Source organism: Epargyreus clarus, unplaced genomic scaffold (assembly GCF_041222505.1).
Source record: "Epargyreus clarus isolate Ecla_fem2 unplaced genomic scaffold, WU_Ecla_fem_2.2 ptg000011l, whole genome shotgun sequence".
Classification (NCBI taxonomy): domain Eukaryota; kingdom Metazoa; phylum Arthropoda; class Insecta; order Lepidoptera; family Hesperiidae; genus Epargyreus; species Epargyreus clarus.
In genome coordinates this window covers 2,568,351-2,592,240 of record NW_027332219.1, presented here as the reverse complement: position 1 = coordinate 2,592,240, position 23,890 = coordinate 2,568,351, and the positions used below count along the sequence as shown (strand labels likewise).

Below are 23,890 nucleotides of genomic sequence, written 5' to 3'. Positions count from 1 at the left end.
GGTACACTTCACAGACCTTTGAATTTCTTTTTTAATTAATCTCTCAAGTATGCAGGTTCCCTCACAATGTTTTCCTTCATCATTTAGCAAGTGATAATTAATTTCTAATACGCACATAACTTTGAAAAATCAGAGGTGGCTGGGAGCGTGCCTGGGATTTGAACCTCGGACCCCTCGATCGAGAGGCCGAGTTTCTTAACGCCTAAACTACTACTGCAATAGATGAATAATGTTGAATAATGATGAGGAAGGCAATACCTAGGTAGGTATATTAGTAGGTATCTATCGACCAAAAGAAACTTTAAATATAGGTAAGGGTAATATATTAGGTATGTGAGAAATTAAAGAACATCATTTTTGAAATACATAATATTTCTGTTTCACAGACGAACAAAATATTTAAGACAACACATTGTTCTATAAAAGAAACGTTTTTCATTATTTTTCTTGTATCCGCCGCACAAAATTTCTGTAAAAATAAAAAAATAAAAATTAGGTATTACAAAAGTAGTCTATTAACCAAACCAGTAGGTACCTACTTAAAATGTTTTAGAAATAAAAAAAAAATTAGTCATCATTTAGTCAATTAGTTCGAAAAATGCCGAAAAATACCAGTTTGTTGTATGGGGTTGTATCTCTTTTTATATTCAACTTTTTTATTTTTAATATTTGTTGTTATAGCGGCCACCGTTATATATACTCTGTAAAAATTTCAATTGTTTATCTATTACGTTTCTAGAGATAGAGCCCCGTGACAGACAGACTGACAGACAAACAGCGGAGGCTTAATAATACGGTTCCGTTTTTACTCTTCGGGCACGGAACGCTATATAAAATAAATACTTACTGAACAACTCCAGGCAAATCCGGGGACTCGTACAAGTTGATATGCCCTCTGTCGAACTCGTGGAACTCTAAGCACGCGCCGCCCGCCCTTCGCGACTCCGCTATACACTCGTGCAACTGCAATCGTAATCCAATAGTAATTGAACGTGGTAGAACCATTTGTGGTTCGACGCCGGCGGCACCACCTCCACACCTATGTCTGCCACATAACAGCAGTGTTAAGCGCTGCTGTGTTCTGGTTTGAAGGGTGTGATAAGGCGACATACTTTTCCGAGGCATTCCAGCTTAGTTCTCAAGGGGTAGCGGCCCATCTGCGGGCGACCTCAGGTAGGAATATCTAATACTATCTGGGGTTGATGACAGATGTCCATGGGCGGCAGTAGCCACTTACCATCAGATAGACTGCATGCTCGTCTGCTACTACAATATTATGAAAAAATAGGTGTCGAAGTGGTGTCTCCGGAGTCAAACTTGATGGATTTCACTTTTAAAGCCCTAAATACCTTAATGATATTAATAATATAACTCTAACCTTCACTCCTAATTCAAAAGGCACGATTTTATCAGTCTTGGAGTGTAAAATGAGGATTGGAAGGTCGGTAACTGAGATCAAGTATTGATCGGTGGTGAGGGTATACTCCGAAGACTTCGTGTAGGGCTTGACGAAGGACTCCTTGTAGTAGGGCAGCCAAGAGACCAGCTGACAAAGAAAATTGTGTTAATACTGTTTTTATTTTTAAACTCAGACGCAATGAAAGGGTATTTTATCTTCATTTATTTACCGACAATGACCAACCAAAACGGTTTTTGCCCTAGTTTCAGGGAAAATCGAACCTTTTTAAGATTTATAATAATGTACACAATTCCCTAAAAAAAATACAGAATTATAGGACTTGTACACAGTAACTCCAATAATTTATGCTTTTTGATTTAATAAATATATTTTATAAATAACTAGCTGACCCGGCAAACTTTGTACCGCCTCAAAATCTATTTATCAAATATATTTCATATAAAATATAGCCTATGTTACTCGTAGATAATGTAGCTTTCGTATGGTGAAAGAATTTTTAAAATCGGTCCAGTAGTTTTTGAGCCTACTCATTACAACCAAACAAACATACAAAGTTCCTCTTTATAATATTCGTGTAGATTCAACAATGGTGAATCAATTTTATAAAAATGTTTCATAGTTAGGTTTCCACACCATGTTTTCCTTCAACGTTAATATTTATGAAAACTAATTTCTAATACGTAGGTACTTAATCTCGAAACATCAGTAGGTGAGAGAAGCAGATTTAGGTCCCTGTAGTACCAGGACCAGAATAGGGCTACGGTATCCCCTGCCTGTCGTAAGAGGAGACTAAAAGGGGCTTTCGGGGTTGCGGGCGGCAAGAGTCAAACCATCCAGCAAGCGACCCCGGGAAGGACAGCGGTTTGTGTGGTCGCATATCGCTGTAATCACCAGGGGATGTGAGAGGAGCGTAAATTGCTCCCCCAGGGCAGGGCCCGATAGAAGGGCATCGCGTTAGGAGGACTCCGGTTGTATTCCGTTGGAGATCCCGGAGTTCTCCACCAAACGCTGAGAACGGCCACCGGGGGGGTTTTAGTGCGGTAAAAAAAACCCACATAACCCGGCGTCACTCCCATGGCGTCGGGTACCTTTTGAAGGTTTCCCCCTTGTCAACAAAAAAAAAAACGGTGACAGAAGCAGGCCTACGATTTGAACCCTGCAGCTCCAATAAGAGGCCGAATAATGGCCTACGAGGCTACTATGTCCTTTAGTACTTTTAAACCAAACCAACTTTAGAGAAGGGATGCTTCTCAATCTCCTCAGCGAGGTTGTTGAAGGGCGCCTCCAGGACCAGGGCGTCTGGCAGCGGGAGGCAGGGCTTGCCCGCGCGGTAGCACAGGTCCCTCATGTGTGACACTAGGTTCGATGCTATTGAGGTACCTGGAGTTATGAAGCTTAGATAACGCAAAGCAGGGTAAATAAGGAACGTTCTTTATAATATTGAATTAGCAGACGGACAGTCCACCCGATAGAAAGTGGCTACTGTCATCTATGGACGCCTGTAATCAATCCCCGATAAGTTTCCAGATAATATAGGAAAGACAGATGAGCATGAAGTCCATCTGACGGTAAGTGGCTACTGCCGCTCGTGGACATCTGTAATCAACCCCAGATACGATTAGATATTCCTACCTGAGGTCGGCCACAGATGCGCCGCTACCCCTGAGGACTAAGCTCGGAAAAGTCTGTCTCCCTTACCACACCCTTCATACCGGAACATAGGAGCGGAAGATAAAAATAATTAAAATAATTTATGGACGCCCATCGATGCATTGCTACCCGCAGGGGGTAATCCTCTGGGACGAAGTTGGAACGTTTCGGAAAAGAATGTCTCCCTTACCACACCCTTCAAACCGGAACACAGAAGCACTGAAGACAGTTATTAGGCAGAAATAGGTGTGGCTGTGGTGCGTCCGGAGTCGATCCACAAGTGGTACTACCTAGATTTAATTTTCAATTAAGTTCATGTTTAAATACTTACCTATTGAATGTCCCCATAAGATAACCGTGGGTTTCTTATCATCATCGAAGGTGTTCATGAGCCAGGAGTAGATGTGGAAGGTATCTTCCACCACTCCTTTCTCTGTCGGCCTTAGATGTGTCGAGTCTCCGTATCCTGTATTAGTACTTACGATATTTATTTAAATATGTGTTGGCAACGGGTGCGTTGCTATCACTGAAGACTAAGTTGAAACGCTTCGAAAAAGTATGCCGCTCTTAACATGTACCTTTACCTATCCTTCGAAGCAGCTCACTCCCCTTAATCTTAGATCGACACATAATTAAAATGTATGCTCCGTTACAATTTAAAAACATTATTATTTAGCTTAAATCATTTTTATAAACAACTTTATTTAGTTAAAAAATCAATTACTAAAATTTAACAGCGATTCTTAGGTACCTCTGTAGTCAAAAGTGATTACATGATAATTTAACTCCTGGAAAACTTTGTACATTTGCAGGCGATGCGGGGTCCCTCTGTGGCTCGAATTACCTTAAAATCGAAAAATGACGTAAAATGTTACATTTCTAATCATAAATTCATGACTTCAAAATTATAAAAATAAGTTTAGTCATAAATTATCATACATGTAACGCCCTCTCTTATTGAATTGTGGAAACTCACCACACATATGGTAGCGACCTCTAGCAGGATTTGTAAAAAATATTTGATAACACACTTCACTATAATCCGACTAACTTTTCTAATCGCGTGGCGGTTTTCGAAAACAGTAAATATCTAATTGTCAGTTACGTGAGTGGTTTTTTTAATTTGCCCAAAAACAAATTGTAGATGAATTTAATAAAATTACGATCTTAAAAACTAGAACTTATGTTATTTGCCAATAATATGAAAAAAAAATACATTATTATTACAGATTCGAAATTATGTATTAAGTATTGACAAATATAAGACAAAATTTCCCACTATTTAGGTAGTTTTGACCACCTCGCAAAATTAATATGGCCAGTGGCACCCTTGGCACACGTGCCTATATAAAAATCTCTTTATACTTAAAATTCTTACCATGACAATACAACACTATGGTGTTATGTTTACTCTTCAGTTCTTCGTGTAACCTCGAGTCTAAATCCGCATAATCTCTGACCACGAATAGTTTTTGGAACTGCGAACTTGGTACTATGTGCCATACTCCTATGGAAAATAAAAAAACAGTAGTATAGAAGTGATAGCCTAATAATTTCAAATTCGGTTTTACGCTGGGAGTCCGAAATTAAAATCCTAGGTAGCTTTGATTTTCGAAGTTATGTACGTTTTAAAAAATATTACCATGAATTTTATCGCTGAAAACATTATTAGAAAACATACACGCCTAAGAGCTCGGTAAAAATAATAAGAGGATGAGTGACTTCATATAGATGGCGTTGTGTGCAATCGTTATTACAACGCCATCTATCGTACTTTCTTGTGTAATAAAAATATAATCTGCTCGGGTACAAAAATATGAAAGCAGCCATTGGTTTGAAAAATAGGGTTTTTTAAAATTGAAAGTATTGTGCACGACTCAAATAGCGTATGAATCAAGAAATCGGTTTTTATTTTCACTTTTCTTGCAATTTTATTTATCTTTAACTCCTAATAACTTTGTTTAAATATCAGTACCCTTAGTACGAGTTTTTACGTTTGCTCGAAAACGTTCAACGTTTGCGTATTCGCTTATACAGCACCCCCGTGGACCGTATCGGAACTAAAATTTTGCAGTATAAGTTTAAAAACGGAACTACTATGCTATCAAAATTAAATTAAAATGTAAAAATAAATGCTTTCTATATAATTATACTTGTAAAGATTTTTAAAAACTCTTACTAAGGCTACAGAACGTATAGCATCGTTTTTATCTTATATATAAAATTCTCGTGTCACAATGTTAGTTTCCGTGCTCCTCCGAAACGGCTTTACGGATTTTCACCAAATTTTATATGCATATTCAGTAGGTCTAAGAATCGGCTACTATCTATTTTTCATACCCCTAGGTGATAAGGGTTGTTCACCCTTAACATTTTTTTATTTATATGGGAACAACGTTTTTCGGGTCAGCTAGTTATATCTACTTTTTAGTGTTTGCCTACGAGTATATAAAAGTTACTTACCAATTTTTACTGGACAATTATCAACTTTCGACTCAAAATCAACACAGAAATTTCTGCCGCCCATCACATTACAACTGGAGGGATTTTCAAAATCCGTATTCCTTGGATAATTTACTGTAAGTAATTATTATATTTTCATCAAAAATAAGAGAAATTCTTTACAATATACTATAAAGGATCACCCGAGCCCTAAGTAAGAAGAGCCCCGGAAAGAATTGGAGGAGAATTCCTGCCTTAGATACTACCCTACTAAGCTGTTCTAATGCCTCGTATTTATTCTATCTTTACTTTGAGGTACCTTTTAATATTACGAATACTTACTACAATTCGCAAATACCATTTTCCTCTGCACAGTTTTGCTATACCTAAATAATAGGGGCAACACAGCCACTTGGACGAGAAGCACACACGCGGTCAGAGATGCGCCTGCCACTAAAATAACACTGAAAACAACGTATTTCTGTAAAAATAGTTAAAGATAATAACCTGGTGGTTAGAATCTCGGCTTCTCAATTGGGGGACGGAGATTTAAACCCTAAACCTCTGATTTTTCAGAAAAAAAAATATTTCTTACTTAAATAGTGAAGGAAATATTGTGAGGAAACCAGCACGGCTGAAAGTCCTTTAAAAAAAACTAAGGAGTATGTGTCAAGTCTACCTATACGCACTTGGCCAGCGCAGTGGACTATGGCCTAATCTCCTCTCGTTTTAAGACGCCTGTCTTACTGCCAGACACAGGTCACCTACCCGTACCCAGCAATAGACAGCAGCAGTGTCAGCAGTAGAACAGTAATGTGTTGACGATAATAAAAGTATTTTAGTATGAAAACATAACCGTGGAGTTTCACCGTGACCACGATCCATGCAACTTGGTCGAAATATCGGCAATAAAAAACGCATATCGTGAGTACCCGTTACATAATAAAATGTCTCAATTCCGCGATAATTTTAGTCTAAAATCATATACCTAACCGTGGACATCTGTAACCAACTCCATGTAGAACTTAGATCTAGTACCTAGCTAAGTTATGTTTTTTATAAAGAGAAATGCAAGAGAACGATATGAACTAAGGATCGCAACCGGTATAGCTATAGCATTTCCATAGCACATCTTACTCGATGATCTTAGCTTCGACTTCGTGAATATCTGGTGGAAATGCACCGTAAGAGAGCCGGATAACTAAGAGTGCTCACTCATAAACCTGCCGCAGAGGCAATCTAGAATGGGGATTAGCCTTAATTGTTTGCTAAGTGTGATATGTGCAGGCAAGCAGGTGCAATTTCCGATATCGGGCCTGCGGCAGGATAGCAGGGGTGCGAAACCCTTGGCCCCTAGCTTTCCCCTGTCGCTATACACGGCAGGAAAGTGTGTAGAAATTTTTCCGATATCACGACCTCCATGCACCCTAGCTTGCCCCTGCAGGTGTGCGAGTAGACCGTCTAATTTAATGATGTGTCAAGTCGCATTTTTGGTATTCGAGTATACTCCGCGTAAAACTGCTAGTCCGCTCTGAATATAGAAATGAATCGCGTCGCCATAGCAAATTGTAAGACTACATACACCTGCTCGTAAAAACTTCAGAGCGGACTATCACTTTGGTAAGTATACTTTAGTACTCATAAAAAAAGAATCGAGTTAGGACTCGAGTCCAGAGTATTCACAATGTATTCGAGTTAGCATGAAGTAAAATTTTATAAGTTTTAAGTTGCACAATTCCTGTTGTATTCACTAGTTTGCCTATATAAGGTATTCGAGTTTCACTGGCACGCGAGCGATCACTTCGAAGGTGGTAGAACCCTTTGTGGTTCGACTCCGGCGGCACCATCGCCACACCTATTTATTTCTACCTAATAACAGCAGTGTTAGGCGCTGCTGTGTTCCGGTTTGATGGGTGTGGTAAGAGAGACAGACTTTTCCGAGGCGTTCAAACTTAGTCCTCAGGGGTAGCGGCGCATGTGTGGCCGACTTCAGGTAGGAATATCTAATTCTATCTGGGGTTGATTACAGATGTCCATGGGCAGCAGTAGCCACTTACCATCAGGAGGACTTTGTGCTCGTCTGCTACTCCTATATTCAAATCAAATCAATTTTTTTATTCAAAATAGGTTCTTTACAGAGCACTTTTTGAATATCAAACTACCACCACTTCACAAGGTGTTTCGTTATTATAAAAAAAAAGACCATTTATTAGTACTCTAGTCGACCTGACTCAGCACATCTCTACTAAGTGGGTCCTATCTAATGTTCTTACCCAAACACCATTTTCGAAATTTTATCACTTGAGAATTTTATTTATTTCCCTTATTTTTTACATTTTACGTTGTTTTGTAATTCATAAATGTTTTATCATTTTTATGTATACTTTATATACTTTTAAACTAAATTAGTAAATTGTCATAAAGACATTTCCTTACTATATTCTTTTTTATTCTGTCAGAATTGAGAGTAATCACAGATTATTTTTATATAGGTATGTAACTGGCACTGTTTTATGCAACACTCACACAAAACACGATAGTTCTGAAGCTCAAAACATGAAACTTAAAATATTTTAAATAAAAAAGCATAATATGTGTCTTGTTGTACACATGTAAGAAGTTATACTTCTTTCTCGATCGAGGGGTCCGAGGTTCAAATCCCAGGCACGCACCTCTGATTTTTCAAAAATTATGTGCGTATTACAAATTAATTATCACTTGCTAAACGGTGAAGGAAAAACATCGTGACGAAACCTGCATACCTGAGAGATTTATCAAAAACTCAAAGGTATGTGAAGTCTACCAATACGCACTTGGCCAGCGCGGTGGACTATGGCCTAATCCTTCTCATTATGAGAGGAGACCCGTGCCCAGCAGTGGGACAGTAATGGGTTGATGATGATGATGATGATGATACTTCTTTGGTGTATTAATACATATATAAAATAATATAGAATGCGTGCATTAATGTCTACACGCACAAGCAATAGAACTATTACAAAACAGAAAAATATACAAAAATCTCGGAACATTAACCTAAGCTCCTCTCCAATCAGCGCCCCTAGCGGATTATATTAGAACTTGGAAATTGTATGGGCCAATACGTAAACAAATACCAAAACAGTCATATTGGTCAAAACGTAAAACCTCATGGTAAGGGTATTGATGGACAGAAAACAAATAAAGGTCTGTGAAATTATTTCTGAATGCCCAAAATCAGTTTATATTTGTTTTAACATTTAAAAAAAACATCATAACAAAAATAACTCTACCAATTTATACATGGCGTTGTGAATCTGTGACAAAATAAATAAAAGTCAATTTTCTCCAAAGTTTATTAAAAATGTAAGCTTAGAGTAACAAAAATAAATAAAATACGTAAGGCAGTACGTAGTACTGAGCGTTTAAGCGTTGGCGCAGGCACTTTACTGATGGCTCTTCACGAATTCCCTGAAATACAGACAACATAAATATTAACATCGGACTTCGGATTTGAACTTCAAAATTGAAAGTTTTATAATGGCCGATCAGTTATAATATGGTAACGTAGCGTGGCGACCTCTCCCTACTCGTCAAGAGATGGCGCTGCTGAATCACACTATTGAAGTTTTCTAAACATCTTGCATATATACAAGTTCCGAACTGAGACTGATAGAGCCCGGCCGCTGCCAGGGCATGATCGCCTAGCCCACAGGGAATCTCCCTTTGCCAAAGTAGAAACAAAATTTGTAATTTAGAAAAGAACGAATAATTCGATCGGGAAGGTACCACGGCAATACTTATTTAGAGCATGAAACTGTGGCGACCTCCCGCTACTCGTCAAGAGATGGCGCCACGAGTAGTCTGAATCACGCTATCGAAGTTTTCTAAACATCTGGCATATATACAAGTTCCGAACTGTGACTGTCGGAGCACGACCGCTCCCCGGGCGTGATCACCTAGCCCGGCGGGAGATCTCCCTTTGCCAAAAAAACTACTCTACTGATGGGTGTAGATGCTGGCTAGATTATTATGAAGCGACAATTTCAGTTATTTGTGGTTTGGTCCCGCTGGCACCACCGCCACACCTATTTCTGTTATAACAGCAGTGTTAAGCGCTGCTGTGTTCTGGTTTGAGGTGTAGTAGGTGTTGTGGTAAGGGAGTCATTTTTCCGAAGCGTTCCAGTTTAGCCCTCAGGAGTAGCGGCGCATCTTTGGCCGACCTCAGGTAGGAATATCTAATCCTATCTTGGGTTGATTACAGATGTTCATGGGTGGCAGTCACCACTTACCATCAGGTGGATTGCGTATTCCTTTGCAACTCCTGTATTGAAAAAATAAATGCTTGGGAGGGACCTTGTATGTGTCATGAACTTCAAGTATAGTTGTCGTCAAACTGCTAGTCCGCTCTGAAGTTGTTGCGAGCAGGTGTAGTCATATAATTTGCTATGGCGACGCGATTCATATCTATATTCAGAGCGGACTATACCATACTTAAACTGCATACTTCATACTTATCCTTACTAATATTATAAATCCGAAGCAAAACTTGGTCTGTCTGTCTGTCTCTTCTTAACGCCTAAACCACTGAACCGATTTTAATGATTTTTTGTACATAGATCGTCTGAAACCCGAGAAAGGACATAGAATAGTTTTTATCCCGAAAATCCCACGGGAACTAGGGATGGCGATCTAAGATCGATTAACCGGAGAATCGATCTTTTGGACCAAAAAGTCGATTATTTTAATTGATATTAGTAAGGATTGAATCGTAAACTATGCATTTGATCAAGTGATGATCTTTAGCAAAGTTGTTGTCCATGAGCCCACGAATGTTTCAGAGTTGGTACGACAAATTTTCGCCATACGGCGCCACTTTCATTCCAATGAAGGTACGAATTGTCAGTTTTATGTTTGTTAGTATGTCACATTACTTTCTTTTAAACGCGGGCGAAGCCGCGGACAAAAACTAGTATAATATGAAAGAAACCGTCGAAAATGAAACCACTTACCCAATAACTTCAGGCAAATCGTTAGCGGTACAAATGTATTTGTGACCTAAGTTTTGTTTCTTGTCATAAGCGTGCAGTTTGATGGTGGCGCCACCGTCTACGCGAGATTGTAGGATTGAGCGGTAGAGCTGAAAAACAAACGGTATTCCATTAATATGTCATTTAGAGATTTAAAATTTGAATTACGTTCAATAAGTTCGTAATTTGAAGGTGGTAGAACCCTTTGTGGTTCGACTCCGGCGGCACCACCGCCACACCTATTTCTGCCCAATAACAGCAGTGTTAGGCGCTGCTGTGTTTCGGTTTGAAGGGTGTGGTAAGGGAGACAGACTTTTCCGAGGCGTTCCAGCTTAGTCCTTAGGGGTAGCGGCACATCTGTGGTCGACCTCAGGTAAGTATATTTAATCCTATCTGGGGTTGGTTACAGATGTCCATGGGCGGCAGTAGCCGCTTACCATCAGGTGGACTGCATGCTCGTCTGCTACTCCATGTAATAAAATATATATACTAGCTGACCTGGCAAACTTTGTGTTGCCATATAAATAAAGAAATGTTAAGGGTGAATAACCCTTATCACTTAGGGATATGAAAAATAGATAGTAGCCTATTTTCTGACCTACTGAATATGCACATAAAATTTGGTGAAAATCGGTAAAGCCGTTTCGGAGGAGTACGGTAACTAACATTGTGACACGAGAATTTATATATAAGATAATAAGAAATATAGTTAATACCTTAAGGCCCACAATAAAGGGCACAATGATATCGTCCTTCGCGTGCAAGATGAGGATGGGAAGCTGCTTCGCTCTGCTGAGATGAGTGTCGGATTTGAACTCGTGCTCCTTACACGACTTGAAGGGCTCCACGAAAGTCGTTTCGTAGTATGGCAGCCATGTTACCAACTGAAAAATATATTTAAAGTTTTTAAAGTTTTCAAAATCGTAATTTGAGGTACTTAAAGGGAATTGGCCAAGTGCGAGTCGAATATGCACACTTAGGGTACCGTACGAACAAATTTATCTTTTATTTTTAGTATTTGTTGGCTGTTGTAACAGCCATAGAAGTAAATGCATTGTGTTCAGAAGCCTCCGTAAAAGAGTTCTAATCTCACTTGGCCAATTATTCGTATTCTTCTCAACAAATCCTTTCAGAATAATAAGAAATTGTCTGTCCATCTTGAATTTATTTTTCAAAATATTTATTATTCAAAGTAATTATTTTATTTTTCATATTTTTATTAAAAGTTCAGTAAACGTCGCAAGTTTTATAAAAAAGGTACCAAAAATACTCATATAATATATAAAATATTGATAAGTTTCAATCATTTTGTAGTTTTTAAATATTATAATAGTTTCACTTGCTCGTATACACAAGACATTGGTACAAATATTCATTAAAAAAGCCCAAGAAGCATAACTTCTCACATATGTACCCAAGTACACAAATGCTTCTTACGCACATAAAATATTATAATTGAATTAACATAAGTATAGTCCACGTAAAATTGCAAGTCCGTTCTCAATATAGAAATAAATGGCGTCGCCAAAGCAAATTGTATAGCTAAACCTGCTCGCAACAACTTCAGAGCGGACTAGCAGTTTGGGGCGTACTATACACAAGAAATTAATACACGCATTCTCTTAAAAAAAACGCCAAAGAAGCTTAACTTCTCACATGTGTACCCAAGTACACAAATGCTTCTTACACAAATAAAATATTATAATTGAATTAACATAAGTAGCTACACAAATGCTTCTTACACAAATAAAACATTATAATTGAATTAACATAAGTACACAAATGCTTCTTATACACATAACATATAATAATTGAATACCTTCGATAGGGGATGCTTCGCGACTTCATCAGCCAGATTATTGAAAGGAGCTTCTAGAATGAGACCATTGGGGAGCGGTAGAGGCTCCGAGCGTTCCAGATAAGTCCGAGACAACTCCTCTAGGTTACCTAGAAGATGGGACGAGATGCCCGTACCTAGAATATACACAAAATAATTTAATTATTATTTCAATTAATAAATTTAATAGTTAATTGTATCAGACGTTACTTTGCGGAAATCCATGCCATTAAGTTAAGATTAAAAACTACTTTATACATATTTGTAGCGGATTGTTGCGAAGTATTTTTAATCTGAACTCAATAATAAATTTAATGAATGCCAGTTTTACCCCACTGCATTTTTTTTCGCGCGTATCTTATGTTTAATACCTCGTATTTTTCATACGGCTGGATTAAACTCCACGGTTAAGGTGTCATTATATTCCTCTTAAAAACCCAAGTGTTCTTAGATAGGTATTTAAAAAACCACATGGCGGATTTGTAGCCAGGATCAAATTGTAAATAGTAAACCGAAATAAAATGAAAGGGTCCCGCTTGCTACTAAACTTAATTCTATTTAACTAAGGCTTTCAGCTCAAATTATAGTCTTAAACCGAAGTAGAGTTTACTTTGTTTGTAGTTTATTTTAATTTTATTTTCTATTTTCAATCTCGTTAATAACCAATTTATACAATTTCGGCTGCCAATGATGGAAATTTGACAATTTCTAGAAGGTCTCGTGGACTTTGGGCTAGGTGATCACGCCAGTTCATCTGTACAAAATGTTGAGAAAACTTCGATAGCGTGATTCAGAGTACGTGTAGCGCCATCTCTTGACAAGTAGCAACAGTCGCAAGTAGGTAAAACTTTGGATACATTGTTTATTAACGGTCATATGACTGTTCTGTAACGCCTTGAGCATACCTAAAGAGTGCCCCCACACATATAAGGGTGGTTTAGTGTCCCCCACATCGACAGCGGTTCTCAACCAGTCATACACCACCAGAGCGTCCTCTACCACCCCCGCTTCACTTGGACGGATGTTTGTGGAGTCTCCGTACCCTGAAAAGAATATAAAGCTCATCATCAACCCATCACTGGGCACAGGTGTCTCTCACATTTTTTTTATAATATAGGAGTAGCAGACGAGCATGCAGTCCACCTTATGGTAAGTGGCTACTGCCGCCCATGGACATCTGTAATCAACCCCAGATAGGATTAGATATTCCTACCTGAGGTCGGCCACAGATGCGCCGCTACCCCTGAGGACTAAGCTGAAACGCCTCGGAAAAGTCTGTCTCCCTTACCATACATAATAATGAGAAGGATTAGGCCGTAGTCCACCGCGCTGGCCAAGTGCGAATTGATAGACTTCACATAAAAATCCTCAAAGGTTTGAGGATTTTTATTAATATATATTTTTTAAGATTCCTCAAGTATGCAGTTAAAGCAATTGATAATTAATTTATAATATGCACATAACTTTAAAAAGCAGAGGTTCGTGTCTAGGATTTGTACCTCGGACCTCTCGATCAAGAGGCCGAGTTACTTAACCACAAGGATATCATTGCTTCTGTCAGTATATTATGTATTATTAATTTATTTGCAACCAACGTAAAATATTAATATCAACAATATTTAACATCTACCATTAGTAAATATATAATTACCTCTATAATCAAACGCGATTGTATGGAAGTCCATTTGCTGAAAGAATTGGTACAGCATCACTCTGTGTGAGGCAGCGCGCGAGTTGGAATTACCTGAAATAACAATGTTATAAAATAAATAATGTTATAAATGTTATATTACATATTATATCTCTATATCAATAAAAATCTCGACTACTTAAAGATATAGGAAGCCTTTTTTATTAAAGGAGTAATAGAAGATGAACTGCATCCACCCGATGATAAGTCGCCCATGGACATCTGTAATCAATCCTAGATAGGATTAGATATAACTAACTGAGATTGGCCACAGATACGCCGCTACACCAGAGCTGGAACACCTCTGAAAAGTCTGCCTCCCTTAACACACCCTTCAAACCAGAACACAGCAGCGCTTAACACTGGTGTTATTTGGCCGAAAAAGGAGTGGCGGTGGTGCCGCCGGAGTCGAACTAGGGAGGATTCTACCACCTTTACTTATATTATACAATATACTCACCATGACAGTAGAGAACGATAGGAGTTTTGGAGTTAGCTAATTCGCTGTCCATCAACTTGGTCAAATGTTCATGGTCGGCGTTGCTCTCAAAACTGCCTTTAAGCCTCTCATAAGCACTCTTTGGTAGTATATGCCAGACACCTGCGAAATAGAATAAATAAGTGTAAAAGTATTTTAATATTAGTACCTGTTTTCGCACAAACAGATACTATTTATCCACTCTCCCTATTAGCGAGAAAAAATAGAAAAGGAGGAGCCTGCATAAAATTATACTCCTTTTGCATCGTTTGGGAAAATTAGTGTTTTTTTAACAAAACGGACATATAAAAAATCGATACCATGAATAAATAAATAAATAAATAAACGCTTTCTACACTCACAGCCCCACACTAGGATTCCCTGTGTCGTGGGTGCCATGGACACACACATAGACAAATACACAAACACCCAGACCCAGCAACAGAAATCTAAATTCATCATTTAGGTATCTGTCTGGCCGGGGATCGAACCCGGGACCCTTTGCGCGTGAGACCGGTATGGTGGCCGCTCCGCCACGCGGGTCGTCGACTAAAATGAATAAAATAAATGCTTGAAAATATCTTGCAGATTTTTTCAAGTACGAAACGATAGGTAAGTTACGTAACATTTTCGTACATTTTGTACCTTTTGTATTCTTTATTATTTAACAGACTTCAAAAAGGAGACTTTTATTCGACTCTTTTTCTTTATTAAATTCTCCACAGAAGTTTAACTTCTTACGTGTGTATAATCCGCGCCAAACTGCTAGTCCGCTCTGAAGTTGTTGCGAGCAGGTGTAGTCATACAATCTGCTATGGCGACGCGATTCATTTCTATGGTCAGAGCGGACTAGCAGTTTTACACGAACTATACATAGAAGATACAATAGAATACAATAGAAGTGAAGCGTATGTGTACTTAACACAAACGCTTCACTTCTATTCCTATTAGATAATTTGCAATAAAAAATAATTACTTTTATTCTCCTATGCGAAAATTAAATTTAATTTAGGTTAGGAACCGAATAATACTCATTCGCTTTTTTGATTTTTTTTCCTGGAACCTCGATAGGAATACTTTCATCTACTCTCAGATAAGCGTACAAGCAAATCTGTTTAGAATGGAATAGAACTTTGAACCCTTCGCATTAGCGTCACGAGTCGCCAAACTCTTATACATAACATTCTCGTGTCACAATGTTAGTAACCGTACTCCTCCGAAACGGCTTTACCACAGTATAAGGATATATATACTGAGGCTTTACCGATTTTCACCAAATTGTATATACATATTCAGTAGGTCTGAGAATCGGCTACTATCTATTTTTCATACCCCTAAGTGATAAGGGTTGTTCACCCTTAATATTTTTTTATTTATATGGAAACACAAAGTTTGCCGGGTCAGCTAGTATTATTATCTATATATGTATAACTTTTACAATATGATCTGCAATACTTATTTCAAATCTGCCTAGAAAAGAATCAAACCCTGGACCCACCGCATTACAGACTATTGCGTCATACGAGTCGCCAAAACATTACATAAGTTTTACAATATGATGTCTATACGTATTCGGTACGGTAAAGTTCATTGCACCTAACTGCTGTTCAAGGTTAGCAGTCTAGGCTTTACGGGTATCGATCGAATATACTACCTACATTACGGTTAGATAAGCATTTTTGTGTTTATATCGCAATGTCTATAAACCCATTACTGTCCCACTGCTGGGCACGGGTCTCCTCTCATAATGAGAAGGATTGGGCCATAGTCCACCACGCTGTCCAAGTGCGTGTTGGTAGACTTCACATACCTTTGAGATTTTTTTTACAAATCTCTCAGGTATGCAGGTTTCCTCACGATGTTTTCCTTCACCGTTTAGCAAGTGATAATTAATTTCTAATACGCACATAACTTTGAAAAATCAGAGGTGCGTGCCTGGGGTTGAACCTCGGACCCCTCGATCGAGAGACCGAGTTTCTTAACCACTAGGCTATCACTGCTTTTAAAATTTTAGGGTATTTTCGTGGATTTAAAACTGTTGATTTTTCCTTAGTTAAACGGTGATAGCCAGTTCGGCCTCTCAATCGGGTGGTCGCAGGTTCAAATCCCAAATCGTGAGGAAACGTGCACACTTCAGAGATCTCTAATCTCTAAAAAAAATCTCATATACCTACTTTTGAATTTTTACAGATCTCCTTAAGAGGAGACCCGTGCCCAGCAGTGGAACAGTAATGGGTTGATGACAACGTTAAGTTCTCGGAAAGATGACTATCACAGATAGTTGCATTCAGTGCCGTTTGAATCATCAATCTGTTGATTCATCGCGGAGCAATCATACATAAAAATACATACTACAGACATAGATTAGTAAAGATACTTCGCCGCCTTGAAATTGAATGAAGCCAAAAAGGCTGCTTTGTCCGTTATTTTATTGAATTCTTGATTCTTTTCAAATACTTTAGGGACATTATAGCACGGAGACGTGGCATAACTTTTCTACGCCACTATTACAATTCTCAAGACTGGTTACATTCTTTTGTTAGGAGTGAGTAATCTTTACTAATCTATGACTACAGAGTATCTCTTTCGAAGTCAGTAAAGATAGGATTTAGCTTTCGATCACTAGTTATTAGTGATCGAAGGATTTAGCTGTTAAATATTTATCTATATAAGTAAATAAAATAGAAGTCTGTTTTCGGATATTCAGTATTTATAACAAAAAGATAATAATTAAAACGTTTGTCTGTCTGTTTGTTTTTTACCGGTAATCTCCAACCCGTCCGAACCGATTTTGATGAGACTTAACTGAGAAGTCAGCTGATGTTATAAGGTAACTAAGGCTTTACACAACAACCAGAACTAGAACAGATATCCAAATTCCTCATTCAAATGTCTGGCCGGGGATCGAACCCAGAACCCGTTGTGCGTCTGGTACATAGATATCCGCGCTGTCGCAATCCCGCTAATATCTACAATTTGCTATTGTGACCCGACTCGTTGCTATATTCGGAGCGGACTTGCAGTATGGCGCCGACTCTACTAAGGTTTATAGAAAATCCCTTACCAATCTTAACATGACACTGATCGACTTTCGAAGCGTATTCTATAGAGAAGTTCCTGCCACCTTCCACACCACTTGATGCTGGCTCCTCGAAGTCTACGTGCAGAGGCCATTGCACTGAAAATAACATATTAAACAATGAAAGGTAGAACCCTTTGTGGTTCGACTCCGGCGGCACCACCACCACACCTATTTCAATAACAGCAGTGTTAAGCGCTGCTGTGTTCTGGTTTGAAGTGTGGTGAGGGAGATATTTATCTGAGGTGTTCCAACAGAATTTTCGAGATTTGCTACCTGCATCAGTGGTTGACTTTAGATGAGACTAACTTCGTCTGGAGTTGATTACAGATGTCCATAAGCACCTTACCTTATGGTACTACATGCGTGTGGTAAGAGAGATATATATACGTTTCTGAGGCGTTCCAGCTTAGTCCTAGGTAGCGGCGCATCTGTGGCCGACCTCAGGTAGGATTCTAATCAAATCTAGAGTTAAATACAGATGTCCATCAGTAGCCACTTACCACCAGGTGGACTATATATGCTCGTCCAGTAAATACTCTTACCATTAGTTATGGCAAGGGGTTGAATACATACCTGCATTAGCAAAAATAAGGTTCCGTCTAAATGTCTTGGAATACTTGAATATTAAAGGCACCACCGCGACGTGAAACACGAATAATCCCGCTGTTATTGAAGCTCCTAAGAGTAAAATTCTGAAATGCACAAAATCATATTACCATTTAGTATTTGTTCCAAAAAGTATTTTTGTGTGCGTGTGTGTGAGAGAGAGAGCATGTGTGTGTGTGTGTGTGTGTGAGAATGTGTGTGTAAGTATAATGTGTGTGTGCGTGCCAGCATGACTGGAGTTTACTCTTATATAACTATAAACATACATGATGTCAAAGTGAAAGGTGTGCATATGTAGAGCAGAAAAATATAACACTTTCAAATTCGAACATTTGTAACAATTTCACTCATAAAATGAGCATATCAGGGGCCTTATATGACAATAGACCTTTAAGAAACAAACTCTAAAAAAACTGGTCATCAAAATCAAAAATATTTATTTCTTTAACAATAAATTGGTTTACAATTTACATATTAAGTGATTTGGAGCCGCCTAGTAAACAAATGTCTGTGTTAGGCAGCTCCGCTCTTCTATAACTGGTCATAAATATTAATTTATATGTTTGTTGTTTACAGAAATTTTATAACAACAACACACCAATAACAAAAGTTAATTCAATAAAATTAACAGCTTTTTTGTTTGTTTTTAAGCACTTCTTTATGTATAAGGCGAACATACAGTAACTATTTATTATTAATGTGAAAATTCTTTCTATTAAGAATTTGAAGGTGATAGAACCCTTTGTGGTTCGACTCCGGTGGCACCACTGCCACATCTAGTTCTGCCTCATAACAGCAGTGTTAAGCGCTGCTGTGTTCCGGTTTGAAGGGTGTGGTACTGGAGACATACTTTTCCGAGGCGTACTACCTTAGTCCTCAGGGGTAGCAGCGCATCTGTGGCTGACTTTAGGTATGAATATCCAATTCTATCTGGGGTTGATTACAAATGTCCATAGCCGGCAGTAGCCACTTACCATCAGCTGGACTGCATGCTCGTCTGCTATTCCAATATTTAAAAAAAAAAATGTAGGTACTTACATACTATTACTACATACAACTAAGAATTGATATAGTTACATAAGGTATATTTAACCAAGTATTAAAAAATAAGTGCAATTCTATTGTGGTGCTCATAACATCATCATTAAAATTAATACTTCCTTTTGAATAATAAATATAACAGACCCAACCACACCATGTTGTTTTTTAAGTTTTATGTCATCATCAACCCATTACTGCCCCACTGCTGGGCACGGGTCTCCTCTCAGAATGAGAAGGAAGGCCATAGTCCACCGCGCTGGCCAAGTGCGTATTGGTAGACTTCACATACCTTTAAGATATTTTTTTTATTAATCTCTCAGGTATGCAGGTTTTTCTCACAATGTTTTCCTTCACCATTTAAGCAAGTGATAATTAATTTCTAATACACACATAAATTAGAAAATCAGAGGTGCTTGCCTGGGATTTGAACCTCGGACCCCTCAATCGAGAGGCAGCGTTTCTTTAACCACTAGGCTATCACTGCTTTTTGTGTAAAAGTTTTATGTAAAAATACTTATTTCAATAATAACATCTGAATATGTTTACAATGTATATGAATATTGTTTTAAGGAAGTTATAAGAACTTCCAAGGCTAACTAAATAATAAAAAATTAAAATACTTGTTTAACAAATTTTTAATACTTGTTTAACAAGGTTTTAATTTAATTACAATGTTTATTTATTTAATTTAAAAATTAACATTACATTCCCGCAGTTAAGATGAATCTAATGATACCTCATATGTAAAAATCTGTCAAGTCATTTGGGCTATAGTGTGCCAAGGAATAAGATTCATCAAAATGATGTTAGAAAAACATTACCTTCCGTAGTTGTAAAATCATCAGTTATGTAGTTGGGGCATAGATTAGTAAAGATAACTCCTAACAAGAAAATGTAACCAGTTTTGACAATTGAAATTGTCACTGTCATTTATTTTCGTGTTTTAAAAATATTTTAAAAATGTAGTTTTTAGAGCATTTACGAATAAAACAATATTTCTCCGCACTTTTTCTACGATTTCGTGTTTTAGCACCACTTAACTGCACATATCGGCATTGTTCCACATAAATCACACTAGGACAGTCGGAGACCTAATAAGGAAACAGTCAGCCATTTTACGTATGTGTCAGCCATTTGTGGCTTTCTTCAATTACAAGGCGGTGAGATATCAATACTTATACAGGGTGAATTTTTCAAACGGGCCTTCAGGGCCAAATCCCAAACTATAAGGATTAGCGAAAAATGCTGAAAGGAGTTACGAGGCCGATTTTGATAAAAAATAAAACTGCATCATTACTTTTTTTAAATATCTTTTTCCCTAGCCGGGAATCGAACGAGTTCATTTTGAAAAAAATACACCCTCTATATTATTCCACTATCTGATAGTGTTGCTTATAGGGATCAAAATCTGGGAAGTAATGTTATGTGACAAATTAAAGAAAAAGGAAAATTTTGAAGAAAATACATATTTTTTCATACCTTGGCATACTAATCCTTAAGGATTATACATAACATATGACTTATGTATAATTCTTTAGGACTATACATAAGTGATAACATTGAAGAATTTGTTGGTTAATCAACAAATTCTTCGATGTTATGACCATGACAAACGGCTTGGTATGAGAAAGTAAAAGGTTGGCAATTATGTTCCCGCCGTTTTTAGGATTTACTTTTTAATAAAAAATAGATAAGTGATTAATTAGTAAATTCTTAATCTGTTGTTGTTTGCAACTTCGTTTCAACGTTGAATATGATTTTCTATATGTGTTTGTTAAGTAATCACTCGGATTTGACTCAAAAAAGCAATTGTCGCAAATTGTCAACTTTACACCTGTATTAAACGAAACTCTATTATAATGTTACAATGGTACAAGTTGAAAATCTATTATAATGGTCCTCAAAATAATCTTAACTAAGTCGAACATAAAAATATAAATTCTTGGAGAACAAAACGTCCGCTTTCGAATGATTTGAAATATTAGGCCAAAAAATTGTTAATACGCGAAATGTTTAAATTAATGAATGGCGGAAACTTAACTGACAAATTATTATGAAAAAAATTGAATTTTCTCAAAAATGAGGCTTTTCCTTTACTTTGTCATTTATCATTACTTCCCAGAATTTGATCCTTATAAGCAACACTATGAGATGGTGGAATAATATAGAGGGTGTATTTTTTTTCAAAATGAACTCGTTCGATTCCCGGCTAGGGAAAAAGATATTTTAAAAAACTAATGATGCAGTTTTAGTTTTTATCAAAATCGGCCTCGTAAGTCCTTTCAGCATTTTTCGCTAATCCTCATAATTTCGGATTTGGCCCTGAAGGCCCGTTTTAAAAATTCACCCTGTATATATGAGTTAAGGTGTGAAAGTGTAGCAAAGAAACTCACATTCTCATTTATAATATTAGTTAGGATTAGTTAGGATATGTTACAATTGATTGAAAAAAAAAAAAAATCTCAAAGGTTTGTGAAGTCTACCAATACGCACTTGGCCAACGCGGTGGACTATGGCCTAAACCTTCTCATTCTGAGAGGAGACCCGTGCCCAGCAGTGGGACAGCAATGGGTTGATGATGACTATTGATTTATTTTTACATAAACATTTAATATGATAAATAAGTAAACAAGAAATAAATATAGTTTAAAAAACTAAAAAACACACTTTTATGATAAAATCAACTAAAAAGCAAAAATAATCTTCACTAATAATTCGGCGCTTTTCGAACCTGAGAAATGGAGCACCCCACGCTTTTTCCACAATTATACTATTTACTGTTCCTTAATTGATTCCTAGATTGAAGATTATTTTTTGCTTTTTAGTAGATTTTATCATAAAAGCGTGTTTTTTAGTTTTTTAAACTATATTTATTTTATTAATTTTTAGTATTTGTTGTTATAGCGACCACCATTATGCATCGTTTGTAAAACAGCAAGTGTCTATATATTACGGTTTAAGAGATAAAACCCTGTGACTCACGAACAGATAGTGGAGGGTTTCGTTTTACCCTTTGAGTATGGAATCCTAAAAACCATTCTACATATGTTATAGATATGTTTCAGAACATTTGAGTTATAGGGAAATAACATTATTATTTTCTAAACTAAAAATCACGCTATAACAGTTGTTGAAACTAAAAAGCAATTATTTGCAATCTAGTAACTCGCAATGAACTTCCTCAGAGGCGCTTTCTCTCCCCTCGAAAATCGTTAATCCTGAGGATGTTGATAAGGACAATGGTACAAAATTATTAAAATTGTGTATTGTCATTGGTTTTTGATAATTCTTCAAAATTTTGAATTAAACTGAACGTTCAAAGTGGTTCAAAGATTCCGTTACTGTTACGTACATACATACATACAACCCAAGCTAATAAACGCGTGTTAACAAAACCGAGATAAATGAAAAAGGAAAAATACTGATAAATACAGAACCAGTTTTTTAAGGTGAAGTCGGTTAAAATAGAAAGTGAGACATATTATAGTTGCTGATACATTATACATTATATTATAAAATGAGTTGTGTACCTATTTCATACTTCTAATAAGTGAAATACAAATAATACTTACAACTAGAACATTCGAAAAAAAATCTTTATTATAGGATAAATGTAGATATGGATTTTATCTAGATATGACTTAAGCATAGCATTATATTAGCAGTTTGATAATGGAATCCGGATGCAAAAATGCAAAACTTTTTAATACGTTAAATAAATAATGACTTACGCAATGCTGTACAAAGGTATACAGATGATAATTCCTTGGAATTCTAACATTTTTAACAAACACTAGTCGACACGTGCCTTAACACGAATAAGCTTTATTATTAACGAATAATAATAATTATCGCAGTTCTAAAACTTGCTACTAAAACTACTGTTAGCTTCAAGTTAAAACACAAAATGAAAACTAAGCGGAAATAAATGCGTATTAAAAAATTGAACTCTGTCACACTAACGTCGCCATCGAGGTATTTAATCCAATTATCGGACGACACGAAGGTTAACGATTTAAATTAAAATATTTTAATAAAATACGAAACAAATTGATATAATTCGATGTTCGAACTCGCGCACAAGTTAAAACTTTGACATTGACAATACGTCGCCGGGTCACCGCACCGCATGGCATAACGGCATATACCCAGACAGGAGGCTTTTGGCCATTTTTGTACATCCTACTTATATTATAAATGTGAAAGTATGGATGTTTGTGTGTCAATCACGCCACAACTACTGATAGTGTATACTACTACTAACACAACTACTAAGTGATAGGATATGTGACCTTTTATCTCATAAAGATGTATTGTTCCTCTGGAATGGACAAAATAAAATTTAACGCTATAAAAGATCAACTTGGTTATTCCTAACAGATTCGATCATTGTGAGTTATTTTGTGTTTCTATTTAATTTTGCTTCTTTGTATACTACTTATAAAACGACTTGCCTATTCCATTCGAATACGGACTCAGAATTTAACGCGAGCGAAGCCGCGAGCAGAACATAGTACAATATAATTGCATTCACAAGTACACTAGAATTTCCTTTAATAAATAATTGCGTCTATGAAGTAAAATGGACTTTGGCCTCAAATCTTTCTTATTCTTTGCTAATTATATACTGGAATA

The 23,890-nt window shown here is 37.0% G+C and overlaps 1 protein-coding gene across 1 annotated transcript; it reads right to left on the bottom strand.

The window, feature by feature from the left end:
• Nucleotides 1-372: 372 nt before the first annotated feature.
• Nucleotides 373-23,393, bottom strand: LOC140745748 (uncharacterized). The gene is made up of 20 exons (XM_073077642.1): nt 22,987-23,393; nt 18,182-18,300; nt 17,591-17,704; nt 14,509-14,649; nt 14,010-14,102; nt 13,264-13,401; nt 12,341-12,495; nt 11,238-11,405; nt 10,504-10,631; nt 8,942-8,962; nt 7,786-7,812; nt 5,855-5,976; nt 5,534-5,647; nt 4,449-4,577; nt 3,822-3,914; nt 3,402-3,536; nt 2,652-2,800; nt 1,379-1,546; nt 848-963; nt 373-469 (listed from the first exon to the last, which is right to left on the bottom strand). The coding sequence occupies exons 1-20, from the start codon at nt 23,034-23,036 to the stop codon at nt 439-441; spliced, it is 2,211 nt and encodes a 736-aa protein (XP_072933743.1). The 5' UTR covers nt 23,037-23,393; the 3' UTR covers nt 373-438.
• Between the last annotated feature and the right edge of the window lie 497 nt (nt 23,394-23,890).